Source organism: Cornus florida, unplaced genomic scaffold (assembly GCF_030987335.1).
Source record: "Cornus florida cultivar Cherokee Brave unplaced genomic scaffold, ASM3098733v1 CherokeeBrave_3.0.0_Hap2_Chr07, whole genome shotgun sequence".
Taxonomy (NCBI): Eukaryota; Viridiplantae; Streptophyta; class Magnoliopsida; order Cornales; family Cornaceae; genus Cornus; species Cornus florida.
The window spans coordinates 51264385-51284262 of record NW_026775577.1 but is presented as its reverse complement, the minus strand read 5'-3'; the positions used below and the strand labels follow the sequence as shown (position 1 = coordinate 51284262).

Genomic DNA, 19878 nt, shown 5'->3' with positions numbered 1-19878 from the left:
GATTTGGAAAACATTGATCAAGATAACAAAATCTTAGTTCTCTTAACAGAGATCTATATAAATAGCCATACAGAATTCATTCTACACTATGTTTAAAGGGGAAAATAAAAAAACGAAAGCCCAAATAGAATATATTAGACCTTAAACACCCATATCTTAGATCTGAAGATAACCTTAAACTTCTTAAAGGAAGTGGGAAAATGAAGTCTAATACCATCAAATCTTGGTTTTGATCAGGTCAGAACATAACAACCATCATATATAACCATAAGCTACAGAAACTGTAACATCCGTCACACCCCATTACTGTTCTGTAGCAGGTGTTACATACATGAACTTATATGAACTTTTACTCTCCCCAATTTATCATGTTATAATGGTAACTGCTCTTAGAAAGCAGTTATGTATTACATAACGGCTGATAGTTAACAAGAAGCTCTTAACATCCATCACACACCATTACTGTTCTGTAACAGGCTGTGATGTCGTGGCCTGAATTTGGCCCTGGGTCGCGTTGCGAACAGTTTTACGACCCGATGACCCGTTGATTATTTGTTGACCCGTTTTTTGGTTGTAGGTCGTGGACCTTATTTAATACTCTCTTGTAACCCGATATATAAGGGCGCTTAGGGGTTTGGAGTGGGAAAATTGAGAGACTGAAAATCACAGAAAACAAAGTGAGAGCGACAGCTAGGCCACAGTGCACTTGGCAAGCAGTAGTTGGTTTAGTCAGTCTCATCACTCTTTTGGGGGCTGAAACTTGTAAACTTCAGATTTTCACAAAGTGAATTCTTTCACCCGATCTTCACCGTGGATGTAGGCTTTGCCGAACCACGCTAAATCTTTGTGTGTGGCGTGTTCATTTTTCTGTCGCTAAATCACTGCGTTTGTCGTAACACAGGTGTTACATACATGAACTTTTACTCTCCCCAATTTATCATGATACAATGGTAACTACTCTTAGAAAGCCATCATGTATTACATAACAGCTGATAGTTAACAAGAAGCTCTAAAGTGTTAGAAACTAGATAAAAATATATATATATAAAATAAAAGGAAAAACAAACCCGCATTGTGTTGGTTGAGAGCCAAAACCTACTAGTATTAGAAGAGCCCTAAAAATAAAGCAATTACTTTAGAGGACTTAAATATACTATCATATCCATCAACTATTTATTTTAAAATATATATATAAATGAGAATCGTGCTATTTAAAAATATATATTAAGCCTAGGAAGCACGGACACTCCAAAATGGGCGAAGAATCCGTGTCCGACACGTGTCGGACACGAACACGTGTCAGACACGCCCCGACACGTGTCGGACACGCCAAAAAACGTGTCTGGAATTTTTTATTTTTTTTGAATTTTCGGACACGACTCAGACACGGCACGGACAAAAAGGATTTTTTTTTTTTTTTTTTTTTTTTGTACTACCCTTTTGGTATTGTAAATGGTAAAAGTCCTAGGTCAAATGATGGATAGGAATAGATGATAGTACACTGACTTGTTTTTGTATCTTTTTTGGGGACTAGCCTTTAGGTTTTTGTGAATGTTAAGTGCTAACAGTAAAGTCCTAAATATTAAACAGTCATGAATGTTAATAGTCCTTTCTATCTATGCTTTTGTATTTGGAGTAAAGTTGCAATGATGATTAAATGATACTAGTTATTATTCTAATGTCTTGTTTTTTATTTGGTTTTATAACTCTGCAACATTGTTCTTTTATAGTTTATTAGTTATGAGTTATGATTTGTGTTTTTTTTTCATTGTGAGGTTGATGAAAAATAGTAACACTCAGTAATTTTTGAAGTACTACATCATATATATATATATACACACACTATTCGCCGTGTTCGTGTCCTAATTTTTTTGGATTTGCCGTGTCGCCGTGTCGGTGTCATGTCGTATCCGTGTCCGTGCTTCTTAGTATTAAGCTAACTTCCCCCATTGGGCTTCCTATAATAGCGCAAATGTTATTGATATTTATTTATTTCTCAAAATTATACTTGAGCCAAGTATATATTAGTAGAATATCATGTCAACTTAACCAAGTAGACCTGTAACCTCTTTTGGACCAAAACGAGTTCTCATCAATTGTGACGTCCCACATCTCCTCGGGGGAGAGGTTTGATGATACTTATATGTGTTGACATCCTTTAACTGTGTAGACGCATTTCAAAAACCGTGAGCACAGAGAGTGTGAAAAGCGGACAATATCTACACGGTGTGGGAGGGTCGTGACATCAAATCAACCCAAAACTTGGCAAAGTCAAATAAACTCATCAAAGTTTCAGGTTAACTTGTTGACATGATATGGAATGATCCTTAAATTTTTTGTAATTGTTTGTAACAAAAGAACCAAATACAGTATAAATCACCATCCACAAAAAGTAAATGAAATGCCAGTAGGTGATATACTCCCAGCAAAACCACATACCTCCATTTCGAGACAACAACAACAACTAAGCCTTTTCCAATTATTTGACGATGGCTACATGAATCCCATGTTTCCATTCCGCTATGTTTAAGGCCATAGCCTCAGTCAATCCACATGCTATCATATCTTTCTGTTAATTCACATGCTATCATATCTTTCTTTACTAACACTACCCATGTTGCATGTACAAGAGGGATGAAGAGTCAGTTAATCATCTTTTGTTGCATTGCCTCGTGACTAGGGATTGCTTTTGGCCCTTTTCGGGGTTCAGTGGGTTATGCCTCGATCTTCGTTAGGCATGATTGAGGTTTGGTGGGGGTGTGTAGTGGCGCCCTTGTGCATTTGGTGGTGCTTATGGAAGGAATGGAACAGGAGATCCTTCGATGGGGAGGAGACACCTATTGGGGCACTGAAATTCTCTATTCTTGGTTCTCTTTTTTGATGGGTTTCTGGGAGAAATTATAAATCCATGGGGGAGATGGTTGATTTGTTGGACATATTGAGCAGCTGAGGGCCTTATCTGGTCCTTGCTTGTTTCTTTTGGGATGTGTTCCCTTTTGTACGTTTTCTAATACAATTTTACTTATCAGGAAGAAAATAAAAACCTCTACCCACATGCCTCCATTTCAAGAAACGACAAATATTCAGCAAGCAATAAATTCAAAAAAAATTTGCATGCATAACAAAATTGGCATGTCATCAATCTGTTCATAAACTAACAAGGAACACAAACCTGCAACATCTACAAAAACTTCACGCTTGTAGCCTTTTTGCCCTCTCTTCCATAAAAACAACAGCACAGCTCCAAAAAGAATAAGACCCAAAAACCCGCCAACAATCCCAAGTATTCTTCCAATCCTTGGTTTACGTGAAGTATCTGCCAGATGGCAAAGTTATCACACTAAGCTTGTCTTAAAAAGGAAATTTATGCAGCTGCGCATTTACAATTTTATATAGCAGAGTCATCTGAAAAAGCTAATGCATTTACCGCCGCTGACAGATTCACAAGGGTGGGAGAAATTCATGCCACAATTCAATTGGTTCCCTGTAAAACTGCAATGAACAGCTGAAGTCAAATCAATTTCAAGGCCGGCGAATATGAGAGAGAGAGAGAGAGTGTGTGTGTGTGTGTGTGTGAGAGAGAGAGAGAGAGAGAACAAAGAATCAGAGAATTATCAAATCACTGAAAAGTTCACTGGTGCATGATACTGTCTAAACCAGCAGTTGATATCATTTTAAAGTATAACGATGGTCATACTTGTAATTTGAAACTTGGAATAAAAGCTCAGGTATTTGACCGCTGAGACCATTCGAAGCAAGCTGACTGCAAAGGAAGTTTCAATTATGCGATCAAAAACTGACAAAAGGAGTCCAATTGTACAAACTCACATGGATAATCTCTTGAAATTTAATGTTAGGAGCAATTTAACTCAATTTGATAATAAATCAAGAGGCAGATTCTTAAATAGAGATACCATTGTGCCTCATGAGGGAGTTAATCACTTACAGATTACTCAAGTTTGGAAGACTTGAAAGTGATTCAGGAATAGCCCCTGTGAGATTGTTTTGATTCAAAAACCTGCTTGCATAATCAAGTAAAGCACACAGTAAAATTATGAAGATAATGCTACGAAAATGCTAATAAATGCAACAATTATTACTTACAAGAACTGAAGCTTCTTAAGATTGCCAAGGGATGGTGGTATTTCACCAGTTAAATGGTTACTTTCCAAATTTAACATTGTCAGGCTTGTCAAATTTCCAAACTCTTTTGGTATCCCACCAGTTATTCTGTTTCCTTGCAATAAACTGCATGATGAATGCAGCTGATTATTATCAACTAATCAATATTGAATACTGGAGTAGGTGGATATAAGGGTTACAAGTATCTCATATATCTGCCACTACATAAAGGAAATAAATTCAAAAAGAAAAGTACTTTGACCCCAAAGAAGCCATGTGCCAGAACTAGTCCAGTGCCAAAATGGTTTTTCCCAGTAAATATGCATATCTCTAATCCAGAGAGTGAATATTGACCATTGTTTCCTCATAATATTACATGAAAACCACATAAAGGATTGAAAAATAAAAATGTTTAGGACAATTACACATTGATAATTGTATGTGTTAACCAACTTCAAATCTCAGAATCCTCGGTAAGAAAGCCTAAAATTAAAATAAAATAAATCAATTTTAACTTTTTTAAGTAACAATATTGTTTCCCTAATCGTACATGCATTAAAGTCTAAGAGCAGCAACTTTGTGCAAACAATGCCACAGATTAATTTGTATCTAGTCTAGCCCTCCCAACATGCCACATAATCGAGACAGGCATTGGTTAAAGATCTTTTCTGTTAACAAACGTCATGTAACTGAAAATATTCTATCCTTCCAATCAAAACATAATACCAAGGACACTAACTACAGAAATCTCAAAATTGAACAGTAACTAATAAAAGTGTACTTTCACGTTCTCTAATTATTATTGTGTCAATAGTTGGAATTAATTAACACATAATTTAGTCAATGAGTTATGTGGATACATAATTTGTGTAATACATGTATTTTGCATAATTTGCCCTATTTTCTAGGTAGTCCTCTTTATCAGCTGGAGAAGGAAAAAAATATTAATACTTCAAAAAAGGTATGAAGTTTATATCTAGACAGATGACATAAATATTGTGTTTCTGTGTAGGTCAGGCATCCAACAGAAGTGAGCTCATGGAGTCAACTCAATATTCCTATGGAAATAAATGATTGTTGGATCCCCAGTTCTAACAAGACTTGGTGATTATTAGAGGAACGAGACAATACTTTAGACTGCAAATATGCACAAAAGCTATATGACTTTTTTGGTATCAAGTTCGATCTACACATATTCATAAAGCATCGTCATGCAAACCTAGAAACCTGGAATGCACTGTTGCAAACAGTAATATGTTTTCATAATTCTCTTCTGTTTCCCCCATTGTCCTGTTATTTTTGTGGCACTATAGCAGATCCAGCAGAATGTTTCCTATTTTACTATTTTTTAATGTTTTTCCATGATATGTTTTAAAAAACATGATCATCCTTGTGCGGGTCAACTTTCATCCCTTATTTTCTTGTTTTTATAAGGAAAAGTGTTAGACTACCAATTGCTCCAAAAGCTTAAGCTGTCAGAAAGGCTGTAACTTCAGGTATTTACACTCTAACAAGCCCCTTCACGTGTGGCCAGATTTCAGTCCAACATGTGTATCATTTACCCTTCTCTGGGGTAATGGCGAGGTTAACTCAAGACCTAACCACCATCTACAATAAAAGCTAAAGCTGTTTGAGATGGTGTAACTTTAATATTTATATCCTCTATCAATGTTAGACTACCCACTGCTCAAAAAGCTTAAGCTATTAGAGAGGGTGGAACTTAAATATTATATCCTCTAACCGCCTGTGCCATCTTTACATAGCTAGTTCCATGCCCGGAAAAAGGAGTATTGCATTAGGTAGCTTGATAGCTAGAATAATACTTTTTTTATGACTAATACAAACATGAACACGCCCCCTTATGTGTTGCCTTCTTTTGATCCAACAAGTGTTTCAGTTTTTAACTACAAGAGTAACGGAGAGGTTTGAATTTGAATCCTTTTGGCTCTGATACATGTTAGAGTCGTTAGATTACCAATTATTCCAAAAGCTTGAGATGTTGGAGAGGATGTAACTTCAGCATATTTACATTCTAATAACGCGCCCCCTCACGTGTGGCCATATTTTGGTCCAACACGTGCATTAATTACAATTCTCTATGTAGTGGTTAGGTTTGAACTCATGACCTTAACTATTCTGATACCATGTTAACCACCATCTGCTGTAATAGCTTAAGCTGTTAGAGCGGGTGTAACTCTAATATTTATTTCCTCTAACAAAAACTAATCTGAGATGGTCAGCAAGAAGTAGTTTTATTAAAGTTCAAGGAGTCACAATTGCAGGAAGGAGAGAGAGAAAGAGAGAGAGAGATGGCTCAATACACTGAATAGGACAATATGAACTATGATGGATACAACATATTTGGCCTGAGTCAAAGCTAGATGGCAAAAATGATTTCATTTGCCAACTCCAAATGGTAAAGAGATGAGTATTTCTTAACGTCGAGTCTTCTTGATATTCAGATGAATTAAGGGGATATTTAGTCGCTATTTAGTTGAGAGATGAGGAGCCATTTCCTCAAGTCTGAGAGCAGTCACTTCGTGTCAAAATAATGCCAAAAGTCATTTCGTTCCCAATCTTTCTCGCCCATCAGGAGCAGGCTTTGGGAAGAGCCTTTAAACACTACCTGGTTAGAGCATCTTTGAAATTCAAAGCTTCAAAAGGTTCTTTTTAGAAATTACAACACCAAAACAATCGCCAGCTTGGCACAAGAAAAAGCTAAACAAATACATTTGAAAGTCGTAAGGACTGAAATCCTAGGCTCTAATGTAGTCGTGCAAGGTGTTCCATGATCTAGACCTAGAGGAGAAGTGAATAGGTCTTGTTAGTTGGATTAACAATTTTTAACTACTTCTTGAATTTAAGCTACAATAACAGAATTTTAAATTCAAATTATAACTAAATAGTAAAATCTATTCAAATCATCATTCCAATCAACCATGCAATAATCAAATAAAACAGGAAAAGCATGAACAACAGGCAGAGAGATTTTTTAGTGTAAATCCAACCGAAAAAACCATAGGACCTAGTCCAGGCAAACGGAATCCACTATGAGAAAGAGATATTACAACTAGGTTACCTGTTTTCAAACCCTAGAAAATTCCTAGTTACCTCTAAACACAGATTGGTCCCCCAAACTCTCCACTTGAGTTTTCAAGCACACGATCCGCTCGTTATCAGACTCCACTCCACAAGAATCTACATCTCCACCTGTTATTAGATTTCCATCCAACTACTCGTCCAGCCCAATCTCTAAATGATTGAATAGTGTTTTTGGTATTGAATTTCTCAAATTAGCTCCGCACCAATGATGTCAACACACTAGGAACACACTCACCAGTTTCGAATGCAATTGATGAACGTAAAGGAAAATATCAATGCACTCTTTTTCAAAAAAATAAAAATAAAAATAAAAATTTATGCTCTAAACATTGTAGTGTATCTATAATCTGGCCTAGAGTAGTATATATATAGGAAAAATAAAATTATATACAGAGTAGGTTTGCAGTGTTTTATTTTGAAAAGAAAACTGAATTTTTGAATCGAATGGAACAAGGAACAGGTTGATCGATTGACACAACTCCAGAGAGCTTTGATCGATAGTTTGATTGATCAAAGTACCCTGCAGAATTATACTTAGAAAATTGTAAAATTAGGAAGTTTCTAAAACACTTTGCATGCATATAAACAAGGATTTTTTTGAATGAAATCATCAAACTTAAAAAGCCTAATGAATGAATGCATATATCCTAGTATTGGTGAGTGCAGTGGAGTGTCAAATTACCTTTATACCCTTGGTGTAAGAGATTGCCTTTTTGCCCTTCAATGTAGCGTAAATTCTATCTTCAACCATGAGCAAGAGGTAATTACCATGCACAAACTACCTTTTGAATTTTCTAACTAAACTAGAAATAAAATACAAAATTGTAGACTCTAGTTTTGATCAACAAAATTTACCAACCTAAGTCCTATTGAGCTAACAACATTACTCATGCTAGTCTCGAATTTTACAAAATAAACTCAAATCAGTAAAATACAAATGACACAACATCGTAGGTATTTATAATGAGGTTTAGACTCAGAGAGATACAGACCTATTCATCGATCTCTGAAGTAGAAGATGGTGGAAAAGCATTAAAGCAAATATACCACGTGACTCAACATTCCACATCACTATTGATATGTCTGATGACATTATGTCACAGAGTCACCTCAAGAATATAGAGAACAAAGAAGACATATCAGAATATGAAATGATATAGAAGCATCAGGGAATACTTATAACTAGTCAAATCAACTCAATATGTTAGATACACCAAGACCACTGAGACTCCAGAATAGAAAAAAGTGGAAAAGCTTGAAAGAAAGTGCTTTGAGGCAACACAAATAAAAGATTAGATGTCAGTATTGATGTGTCTTCTAACATTATTCCAAGGATTCACCTCCAATATGAACAATATACAAAATGTCTGCCGTTTCATATGATACAACACAGATATGAAATCCCAGTTACTTGCTAAAAGTTGAGATAGGTAGCTTCAAGCAAATTAATATACCAGAACATAGAATAACGTAATTCAAAAAATCTGACTGCTCCAGTTTCCTTACACATACATTTGCGTAAGAGTCGTCAGAGCTCCTATTTCAGGGGACAAAACTCCAAAAAATCCCATGGACGATAATGATCTGCAAGCAGATAATAAATATAATCATGCACCACAACTAAAATCTGAAGCTTGGGAAACTAATGAGCAAAATCTTGCTCCATAACATTAGTAATGCATGCGCAACATTATGTTAGAATGCATATCATGGTCAGAAAGGCAAGCAAAGATTATCCAGCAAATTACTTACACAGAAATGACATTATTACTAGAGTCACAGCTAATTTTGGACCAAGTGCATGGATTCACTTGATACTGATTCCAATCTTTGAGCTGGTTAGCTGAAGCATTCAGTGAATTCTTCAATGCATAGAGTGCATCTCCTGAAAGAAACCTCATAATTTCACAGCATTCTGTCAGGCTAATATGCCACCCCAAACTGATCAGGGTTGCAAAGAAAATCTTGGAAAAACATGTAGGAGCAAATATAGGACATACTAAAAAAATCCTGTATATCCATAACCTCATTATGCCAAATCATATTATCCACAATACATTGACACATGGAACACCTTGTTTCAGAATACTGGATTTTAACAAATAAAAGAAATCTTCTTATTTCCTCCATTTGTTTCTGTTTTAGTAAAAGAAAAAAGGAAAAGTAATATAGCAAAAAAAGAGTTCCACGTGAATGGGATGTAGTTAGTCTAATGCTTTTGAATACCTCGTTCAAATATAACAACTTCCATAAGTAAATTAAGAATCTTTCTTTCGGCAAATAGACAAAGTTGGAATACAATTTTTTCATTGTTCATCCTCCAGATAATAGAAAGTCCCAAGAGAGTAGACCCACCTCGTTGATTCAACTATGTCATCTACCTAAGCTTATTCCCCTATAAAACATTCAGAGTATGTGAAGGTACCACGATATGTAATGCTACCATGCATACAGTTTTATATTAGTCATTTCTTATTACATACTACTTGTCACTAAACAAGCACAAAATTTGAACACCATCTAACATTAAACCTTCCAACAAGAAAAGGATTCAAGAATAGATTGAATCTTTTTGGATTTATTGTGTCCAATCCAATAACATACAAGGTGAACTCTCATGATGAGAGAATGTTCCAGTGATGTCAGCAACACATTCTCATCCCCTAGTTAGCAAGACACATATATAGAGGAGCAGGTCAATGTTCGACCATGTCGAAGTCAAATACCCCTACACTAAATAGACAGCCCTAAACATGTGTTTGGCACCTCTTCGATGTGTCCACAATAAGAAAATAAAATTCATAATTTTATATACTTCGTCAATATTTTACAAACACTTGGATAACAGGTAATACAAGCAATCTCCAACACTATCCAAAATAGGATGATCACATCTAAAAGTCCAACCACTTGAACAAAAAAAAAAAATTTGACAATGCATACATGACTGTTACAAGTCAAGCATGCAAGAAATAACGTGGATAAGAAAATATGATTTTAAAAATATAGCAGCGACAACAAGAAGAGAGACGATTATGACCCTAGGTATCTCAATAGAGTCAGTATAGTGATCCTGCTACTGTGGAGAAATATGCTAGACGTGCTCAATTGGGTGAAATTTTTTAATTAGATTGTGCTACTCAAACTCTACCGGCTTTGAAACTCCTAGTTACCGTCTGTCTGTTTTTCTCATGCAAAAACTGATATTGTCAACTAACAATCCACTACCTTCTGTCTTTTGAATTAGATCATGCTTCTGTTCATGCACAAACAATCCACTATATGAGAAAGAACCAGCGTCACGGACTAGGCTTTTCTATTGGTAAAAAAAAAAATCACCCAAAAGGCTAAGGAAATGATAATGACGAATATTACATATGCATATGTGAAAAATAAAAAAATTAATTTTAGACCAAAAAAAAAAAGTGAAATGATAAAGTATAGAAAGTCATTCATATAAGGCATAATGTGTGTGTGTGTGTGTACACAATGGATCAGTTTGAGTTGGATCGGATTTTTCTGCCCTCAATCTGTAACCAAACCGTTCTGAATGGTTCCTTAAAAAAATGGATCCGTAACCAAACCCATACCCCATCAAAACAGAACCAATCCTCACAGATCAGATTGGTTCAGATTGGATCATTGTTTGAACCGGATCCGCATGCACCGCTATGTGCCCTTTGGACTCGTGGCTACAACACAAACACCGGATATCAGCAATCACCCACAAGCCATGGATATCACTTAAACCAAGACTCTAATTTGAGACCTCAAGGTAGTAACCTTGAGAACCTGCCATCCAAGCAACCCTAGCATGTTTATAAATTTGTAAATTATAAAAGGTAATTGATATGAAATTTGATTTTGTAAAATTTAGAAAATTATTTTTAAATTCGATAAGTGTAAATCCAAATGCAAATTATTAGAAAAAATAAAAATAAATTAAGGGTATATTTGTTAAACTAAACGATATATATTAATATTTTAAAATGAAATGAAATATAAATTACAAATGAAAATGTGATATATATGTAAGAATTATATGTAAATTTAATACAAAAGTAAGTTCATGCTTTATGGTTACTTCTGCCCTTGAAAATTTTCTGACAACTTGTCATTTCCATTGCTACTGCAGTCTTTTGTCATTTTGCAATGAATGAGGGCTTTTTAAGGAATTATGAAAACAATGTATTAACAAATCTAACGGACAAATGACAGGGTGTGTCACTGAAAGTCAACTAAACAGGAGGTTGGGTTGACAGCAAAAAAATCGATAAATCAAGCTACCCTTTAACAAAATGATGCCAAAACCCCACAAAGAATGCCCCCTTCTATCTTTTGTTTTTCTTTAATGATAAATGAAGCTACATCTGGAAATGCAAGACTAGTAATTCTTAGCCTAACTCATATATTGTCAGAATGAATTAAATGTCAAATAAACAGCATACCTTGCGGATTAGGCGATACAAAAGAACGTAAACATGCCAATAAAATAACTACAAATAACAATTGCGTCCTTGATGGCACCATTCCCAGTAATTTGATTCAAGTTGAAAGTTATTCCCGGATATTAATGCAACATAATGCATAAACCTCTTCAAATGCATGAATAATAGCCATCTTTAACGCATGAACAAGTGCCTTCTCTGAAAAATCCAATCATTATATCAGAAATGTTACAAATGCATATTAAATAGCATATTAGACATAAAGGTAACTGGCATAACAAAATAGTTTTTTTGAGAAAACAATTCCAAGTATTTGGCAAATGCATCAAGACAGGGAAGTCAACGAGACTATTGAAAAATTGTGAAGGGGAAAAAAGGGTACATGGAGGAAGATATGGAGATTCAAAGAAATTATAATTATAACCATAATTAAAAGTAATTATTACATAAAAATTAAGTAACATCCATAGCAGAAGATGTTAATACCCTAGCGATTTCCATTTTGGAGTACACATTCCAGCACATAGTGCACTTTTGCTCTGGAACACAAATCAGCAATCCAAAAAATTAATTTCTATTTTCTACCTTTAGTGGTTGTCTTCTTCAAAAGATTTCTGATAAAAATTAAAATAAATATGATAAGATAGAGTTTCTTAGGAGATAATTTAAGGAAAGGGCCAAAATATTCTGTAACTTGTTTATGATGTCCTAAGGTCTATACTTATCAAAAAAAAAAAAAACAGAAGAAAGAAAGATATCCTAAGGTCTATGCTTAATCACTTCTAATATGAGAAATTTCTAGTAAATTTGTGCTTTGATCATATAGTGTATAGTTCAGCATCACTTGTTATAAGATAATCACCTGGCACAAAAAAATGTCAGTCTGTGATCAAAAGGGTGGGTAGAGAAATTACTCGACAACAATAAATGAAAAAGTGCGTTTGTACACCACTCTTAACCTAAAGTGCCATAGTTGTCTAAGTTTTCCTTCTATCAGACATGACTGTTTAAAATGATAATTTCTTGTTTTGACATTCTGCATCATGGCATAAATAGTTTCTATAATAATCATTTCTCATTAGCAAATATAAATTTTGTACCCATAGGTGTGCCGGAAATTCATTGAGATTTATTTCATAAAAAATAAGTCAAAAAATAATGATTGGAGAAAACAGAACTGAAGAGTCAAATAATTCAACATTTTTTATAATATGAGCACCAATAACCATAAACCTAGCAGTTAGTTAGCCTTTCCCTCTCAAGATATATATATATAATTTATATATGTATAATTCTCTCATCAACTCCTTATGCCAATCCACACACCTACAATCTAGGAAGCACGGATAATTCTACAAGGGCGATGTACGCGTATCGTATCTGTATCGGATACCGATACTCCTCATATACTTCTTAAACGTATCCATTATTTTAAAATATATTTTTAAATTTCTAACATGTATCCAATACTTCTCAAATACTTTAACCACTTATCCGATGCTTCTTAGATACTTCAAAACACATTTTTAACAAGTTTGGAACCATAAAATGTAACTTTTCCAACAATAATATAATAATATAATAGTTAAGAAAAGTTCAAAATATATTAAATGATGATTAGAGATGCTTGTTTTATGTTTTGTAAAACGAACTCCTATGTTATATTAATGAGTAAATATTTTAAAAAACAGACCAAAATTAATTTAATTTTGGCTATATATATAAATATAATTTTTTATTTTTTATTGCAGTATCCCACCCATACCCAAATCCTATTTTTTTTATATTTGTAGTATCGCCGTACCCGTATCCGTGCTTCTTAGCCTACAGTGAATAATTATTCTCTCTCTCACACACACCCCTCCTTATACCCACCCACCATATATGCACACTTAAATACTCTCTCTCACCCACCCACGCAGTATGACATTAATATCCCTAATCTCCTCGTGTATATACAATTTATCCTAAAGGGTTAACCTTGCAAGAGGATCCCGCCACTACGAGGTCTAGAGAGGGTCAGATGTATGCAGCATTACCTCCTCGTCGAGAGGCAGTTTCCGGATCAACCTTCTAAAATATACACTTCCGAATTTTAACAATTTCACATTCACATGTAAATGAACCCACGCATGCCCAGACCCATAACCACCCATACAGATATTTTGTATGACTTACTTGTAAATGAATTTAGAGACACTGTCCTTCCTGTGTTGACCCAATTTATTCATGGAAACTAATCTATTCTTCAATCCATTAACTATAAACCCATAAAAACAAGAATTTAAAGTAGATATATTAATGCTCCCTCTCTCTCTATATATATCTCTATCTCGTCAAATCCACCAAACCAATCAACCTACTAATCAACCAAATCATAAAAGCTAGCAAATTCAAATGTCTCAGTAAATAAAACCCAAAGAATCATCAAAACCCACAAAAAATCATCAAAACCCACAAAGAATCATAGCTTATGAAGACCTCTTTAGCTAAATATAAACATCTCATAGACCCAACAAAAAAAAAAAAAAAGAGGAATTCAAGAAGACGATAAAAGAGAAAGAAATACCTTTTGAAAAAATCAATAATGGATTTTTGTGTAGTTGCAGCAAATCTAACAGAAGCTTCCTTTTATAGTCCGTAAATTCAAGAAATGGCTCTCTCTCTCTACACTCTCTTTCTCTCTCTATACCAGATTCAGTTGACCCTTCAGTGACTTGGTTCTAAAACTGGCGTCTTTAGGAGATTGGCGACTTTTTTTTGTAACGGGAACGCATCAACCATACACTTCTGGTAATGGTCAATACTGCGAAAATTCCCTGCAGATGTTGTGATCTTGATTTTTCTTTGTGTTACATAATTAAACATTTTTGTTTTAGTGTGCAAAAAGTGGAGCCCACTTCATCCTTTGCATCTGGTCGCATTGTAACAGTGGGACCATGTAATGTAATTTCTACGTTTGACTACCTTATTATTATAACACACCACTTAAGAAAGAAGGTGGTTTTTTTTATTTAATTTTTTTTTTAGCACTAATTTTATTGAGCTTCTTTGACTGGACATTTTCTATTTCAGCACCAGCACATGTATTGAGTAGTGGGCCTTGTAAAAGAAAAAAATGATTTTAGAGAATGAGATTCCTCGTGTTTCAGGAGGCGCTTAATCACAATGCTACTCTTAATTTCATTTTAATAACATTGACTTGACTCTTAGAAGCAAAAAAAAATTATGATATTCTCATTCAAAACATTTACACAACCTCCTTACCATTTCAAAACCAGTAATAAATACCTAGTAACATAATTGTCCTTTAATTGGAGTTTCATATAACATAATTGTCTTTGGAGTCTTACAATTTTATTTTAAAATATGGTCATCTCTAATCATGTTCTACAGAAAAAATAAAAAGATTTTTTTCTGTGAGACATGACTTCTCATATTAATGTTTGATCATCCGACACAATGGTATCTCGTTCGACAGTCCAGTAATCTTTGAACTTTTCATGTACTTTCGACCATAATTAGTCAAACTAGCCGATTCAGGCCAGATTTTTAGGCTATTGATTCTGTTGTACTCTGATTTATTAGATGGTGTAGGGATTCACAATTAAATCCGGTCAGTTTGCTGTGAGCCGCTCGGTTTTTCCAGTCATATGACCATTTTTCTAAGAAGGGGGCCAATTCGACCCGGCCGTACAAGCCACTTGCCTAGGAACATGTGTTTTTTTTTTTTTGTAAGATTGTGGTCTAATAATAATAATTAATTCTATCCACTTATTTTAAATGTTTTTGTGATTATTCATATTTTAAGAGTTGTAATGCATTGTTTTAGTGGATTAATAATTATTTGCAAAGAGATGCATGTCTCTTAATGGAACCAATGCGTAATCGATTAACTTATTTTGTTGACCCAATGAGTAGACTCATCAGTTGCCTCAATATATTTATTTGGATGGGTTCTGATTGGTTTTATACCAAATTTGGTATTGTGAAAATTTTTAAATTGTTTTAGAACTATATAATTATGGTATTTTTTCTATCCAAATTTTAAACATATTATATAGTTCCTAAATAATTACTACAAAAATCTATACCCCATTTTTTGCATTGTAGAAATTAGTTATCATATAGCGTGTATAAATTTTATAAAGCTTCATATATGAGTTTGTGCTTTAATAATCATTCATAAATACGTCAAATTTCTTAAGTTATCATCATTAATTAAATATTTTATACCTTTGATGATATACGTGGTAAGGTTAATGATTAATTTTAGGTCTCAGAAAATATATATTTGTAAAATTATCGTGTTACTGAAATTTTATACATTATTATCATGTGTCCCATATTACAAATTGTGGCATAATCTGTATATGTATTTAGATTCATTTAAGAAAATTGAATCATATTTTACAATTCTAAGCACAAGTGTCATTGAGTTTGATTGAGTGGTTAGTCACCAAAATGGACACTTATAAATTTTTGGGTAAAGTACAGCAACATCCCCTGAGGTTTGCCCAAAGGATACACAAATACAACTTACCCCTATTATTGGACAAAGACACCTCTTGTATGAAATTTCAACCAAATAAGGTCTTAAATCTTCTAAAAAGACGAAATTACCCCATAATATTAAAATTATATTTATTATAAAATATTAAATATAGTAAAAAGACGCAATTACCCTCAGTTTATTTTGTAGCCACAGGCCATCTCTCTCTCTCTTACTCACTCACTCTAACCTTTCATTTCTTCTGTAACTTGTTCCATTCCTCTGTGAATCCCTACTGCAACCGTGTTGCTCATTTCGAAACCCTATTTCGTCACCATCAATATCATCAGGAGAGATTGGTGATTTCAATGGCGGCCAGAGATTCCGACGCCAGCGTGTGAAGTTCACACGATTTGCAGTGTGCCGGCGCGTGGATGTGTGTCTAAAGATCTAAAAACTGTCGCTGCCTCTGTTGCATCCACAGTCGTCACCTCTGCTGCTACACAACCCCTTTCTCTCTGCTCCACAACCCATTCACAACCCCTTTCTCTCTGCTCCACAACCCATTCACAACCCTTTTCTCTCTCCTTTCTCTGTTCTCTCTCTTCCTCCTCTTACAGCTCCAACGCCACCCACCATCGCCACCACCACTGCCCCACAACCCATTCACAACCCCTTTCTCTCTCCTTTCTCTGTCCTCTCTCTTCCTCCTCTTACAGCTCCAACGCCACCCACCATCGCCACCACCACTGCCCCACCTTTTCTCTCTATCTCTCTATACGATTCCACCCCCAACCACTTACCATCATTGCCATCGCCGAAACGGAAGACGAAATCACCGCCGCCCATCGACATTATCATCGTCGTCTAATTCACCGGTGCGATTCTCTTTAACGACAGCTCACCGTCGTCACCTTGTTGTGTGTGTGTGTGTATATATGTATGTATATGTATATACATATATATGTGTGTGTATATGTGTGTGTGTGTGTGTGTGTGTTGGTGTTGGTGTTGGGGCGGCAAGAGGAAGAAGAGAGAACGGAGAGAGGAGAGAAGGAAAGAAATGGGTATGGGACTGCACAAAGAGGTTAGAAAGGTCATTTCAATATTCAAATTGGTCCATATAAAAGTCAAATGGCAAAAATGTCAATTCATTTTAGGGTGTCTTTGGTAACTATATCAAACTTCAGGGAGTGTCTTTGTCCAAAAATAGGGTAAGTTGTATCTATATGTGCTTTTGGTAAACCTTAGGGGGTGTTACTGAACTTTATCCAAAAAAATTAATGGCATTTATAACTAGTGATAAAATTATTATTTTGCTAAAATTAAAGGATTGTGTTGGCATTTAGCAGAGATAAATAATGATCAAGCCCAAAAGTGGGTCATTGAGTCTGTCCAACTAAGTGGATTGGGCCAATTAGTGTAAAATATATACATAATTTATTACTTATTATGGCCAAAGGAGCATAAGTAGTTGTGTTTTCTATGATTAATTACCCTCAAATGTGAAAATTATTTCACCAATGGGAAACTAGAATATGATAATATGTTATGTTGTTAGAGTTAATTGTTTAGACATATTGTTTAATTAACTCTGAAAAATTTAGTTGGCTTTTTCATCAATTAAACTATATATATGTGACATTTTTATTAGTTGGTACTCACACACCCCCCTCCAAGGAATTGTTTGCAGAATCGATCCTGAGATCTGATATTTCATGAGGCACTAGGACCCAAATCTTTTCCAACTTTCATGAAGTTAGTGAGAATAAATTCATTTTAGTGTTAAATGTGGATGATAGTACGTTGTGACATAATTCTACACGAGATTAAATAATTTGTGCCTCAAACATTTGAGATGAAGGTATTGGTGAAGCCTCTTCATTAGTATTAAGTTTCACTTAAATAAGTCTCATGAAATTCTTGGAATGTCACAAAGAACCTAATTACATATAGTTCTGAAGGTATTTGACATATAACGCTATTAATGTGAAATTGCACCCATTGTAAAACTTAAGAAATTTGGTAATCCAATGACCAAGAAAATACCCAGAGCAGGATTAGATATAAGGTATTTTCTACGCCTTTGTAAACCTAATGTATACTTAGTTTTGCTTATTGTTTACTATAATATAGCATTTGCACAAAGTTAGGCAAATATTATAGTGATCCTATTTGGATCTATAGTGAGCAGTAAAGAAATTTATAATGTATCTGCAAAGAATTAAGAACCATATACTTTATAATAAGATCAACGAGCGTGGGATGGTGGAAATTTTGACTTTGCTGGCTGTCAGCATTATAAAATCCACTTCAAGTATTGTTTTATTTTTATTATAATTGATAGGAGCAGAGTTTATTTTGCATGTTATAAGGTCATGTTTCAAGCATTATAAAATATCAGTTTTGAAATTCAAGTTAATAATTCCGCTATAGTCTTACATCACAGAAACAATAAGAGTTCAGGTTGGTTTAAAATTATGATTATTGTTACCTTGTTGTGAAATAGAGGATTGAGAACAAGCTAGTGTTTTATTGAGCTCATTGATACATAACAAAAAATTGTTGATCCCATTACTAAGGGTTTACCGCTTATCTTATACAATAAGGATGCATATTTCTCTTTAATAACATTGATTTACTTGGTTAGTGGGAAGTTGTATTTAGCTCAAGTAAAGACATTCTTATTTGTGATCACAATTATTATCCTCATTTATTTATTTTTCCATATTGGTGCACGTGTGAATAGAAAATTATAAATATCCTTTTATGAGACATGGTGTGTCCTTATTGAGACATGGCAGGACTGATGCATGGCATAAATACTTTATTGTTTAGCACATGCCATATATATGAATGAACTTGAAGTTGAGTGTACTGATGCTGTATATATGTATGATCTTGAAGTTAAGGGTACTAATGTTTGTGATGTGATACCCCTCGATTCCAAAGCCATGGGTTGATTAAGTCCAAGTCTAAAATCAGGGAATACCAAACAATTAAAGTAATAATCGAGCACGGAATACAAAAGATTAATAAGAATAAATAATAAAGCTGAAAATAAAACTAAATAATAAATCCCACATTAAATAATCCAATAAAAGAAACCTCCAATAATAATCTGAATCATCTTATTCCAGTAACCATCTAGATTACAATTGGGGAATCCATAATGTAGACCCCTAATAAAATCCCAACAGAAACAACTGAAATAAACTAAATCCAAAAACTAAAACATAAAGAAGAATCCTACGTAGAATCGGAAGAGTGAAGTAGACTGTCTTCGCTCAGCACGAACAATCTCTAAGTCTAGAATTGACGAACATCTGAAAAATAATAGTGGATCAAGCACACGAACAAGTTCTACTCTAATACATCCTAAACAAAGACCCGATACACGTATACATCCTAATCAACTCAAAAATAATTACATAATCCATATATATATATATATATACACACACACATTAAAGGACTCTCACTGGATTACGGGACGGCCTCAACCTAAATAGTAGGCAACATGCAAAGCACACATATAGTAGGCATGAGTACAATTATCTACCATGACACACAACTATCCACTATATCAAACTATGTATCCCAAGCAATATACGCTCCATAAGCACTGATCCTGAGGGTCCATATCCCTATATATATGAATCCATCATATCCAGAACATGAAAGTAAACTATCCGTCATATTCTTTCAATGGCA

The 19878-nt window shown here is 34.5% G+C and overlaps 1 protein-coding gene across 8 annotated transcripts in view; it reads right to left on the bottom strand.

Annotated features, from left to right (window-relative positions):
* LOC132267183 (probable LRR receptor-like serine/threonine-protein kinase At5g10290) overlaps positions 1-14523 on the bottom strand; it is a 29812-nt gene extending 15289 nt beyond the window's left edge. For 5 of the 8 annotated variants that reach the window (XM_059768264.1, XM_059768265.1, XM_059768263.1 and 2 more), the window contains exons 1-9: positions 14242-14523; positions 11673-11870; positions 8977-9109; positions 8731-8808; positions 4105-4248; positions 3947-4018; positions 3698-3763; positions 3428-3492; positions 3173-3316 (exon numbers count right to left, since the gene is read on the bottom strand). In XM_059768264.1, the coding sequence (XP_059624247.1) occupies positions 3173-3316; positions 3428-3492; positions 3698-3763; positions 3947-4018; positions 4105-4248; positions 8731-8808; positions 8977-9109; positions 11673-11754 (784 nt within the window). In that variant the 5' untranslated portion in view covers positions 11755-11870; positions 14242-14523. The other 3 variants (XM_059768268.1, XM_059768270.1, XM_059768269.1) reach the window with 3 other exon arrangements.
* Between the last annotated feature and the right edge of the window lie 5355 nt (positions 14524-19878).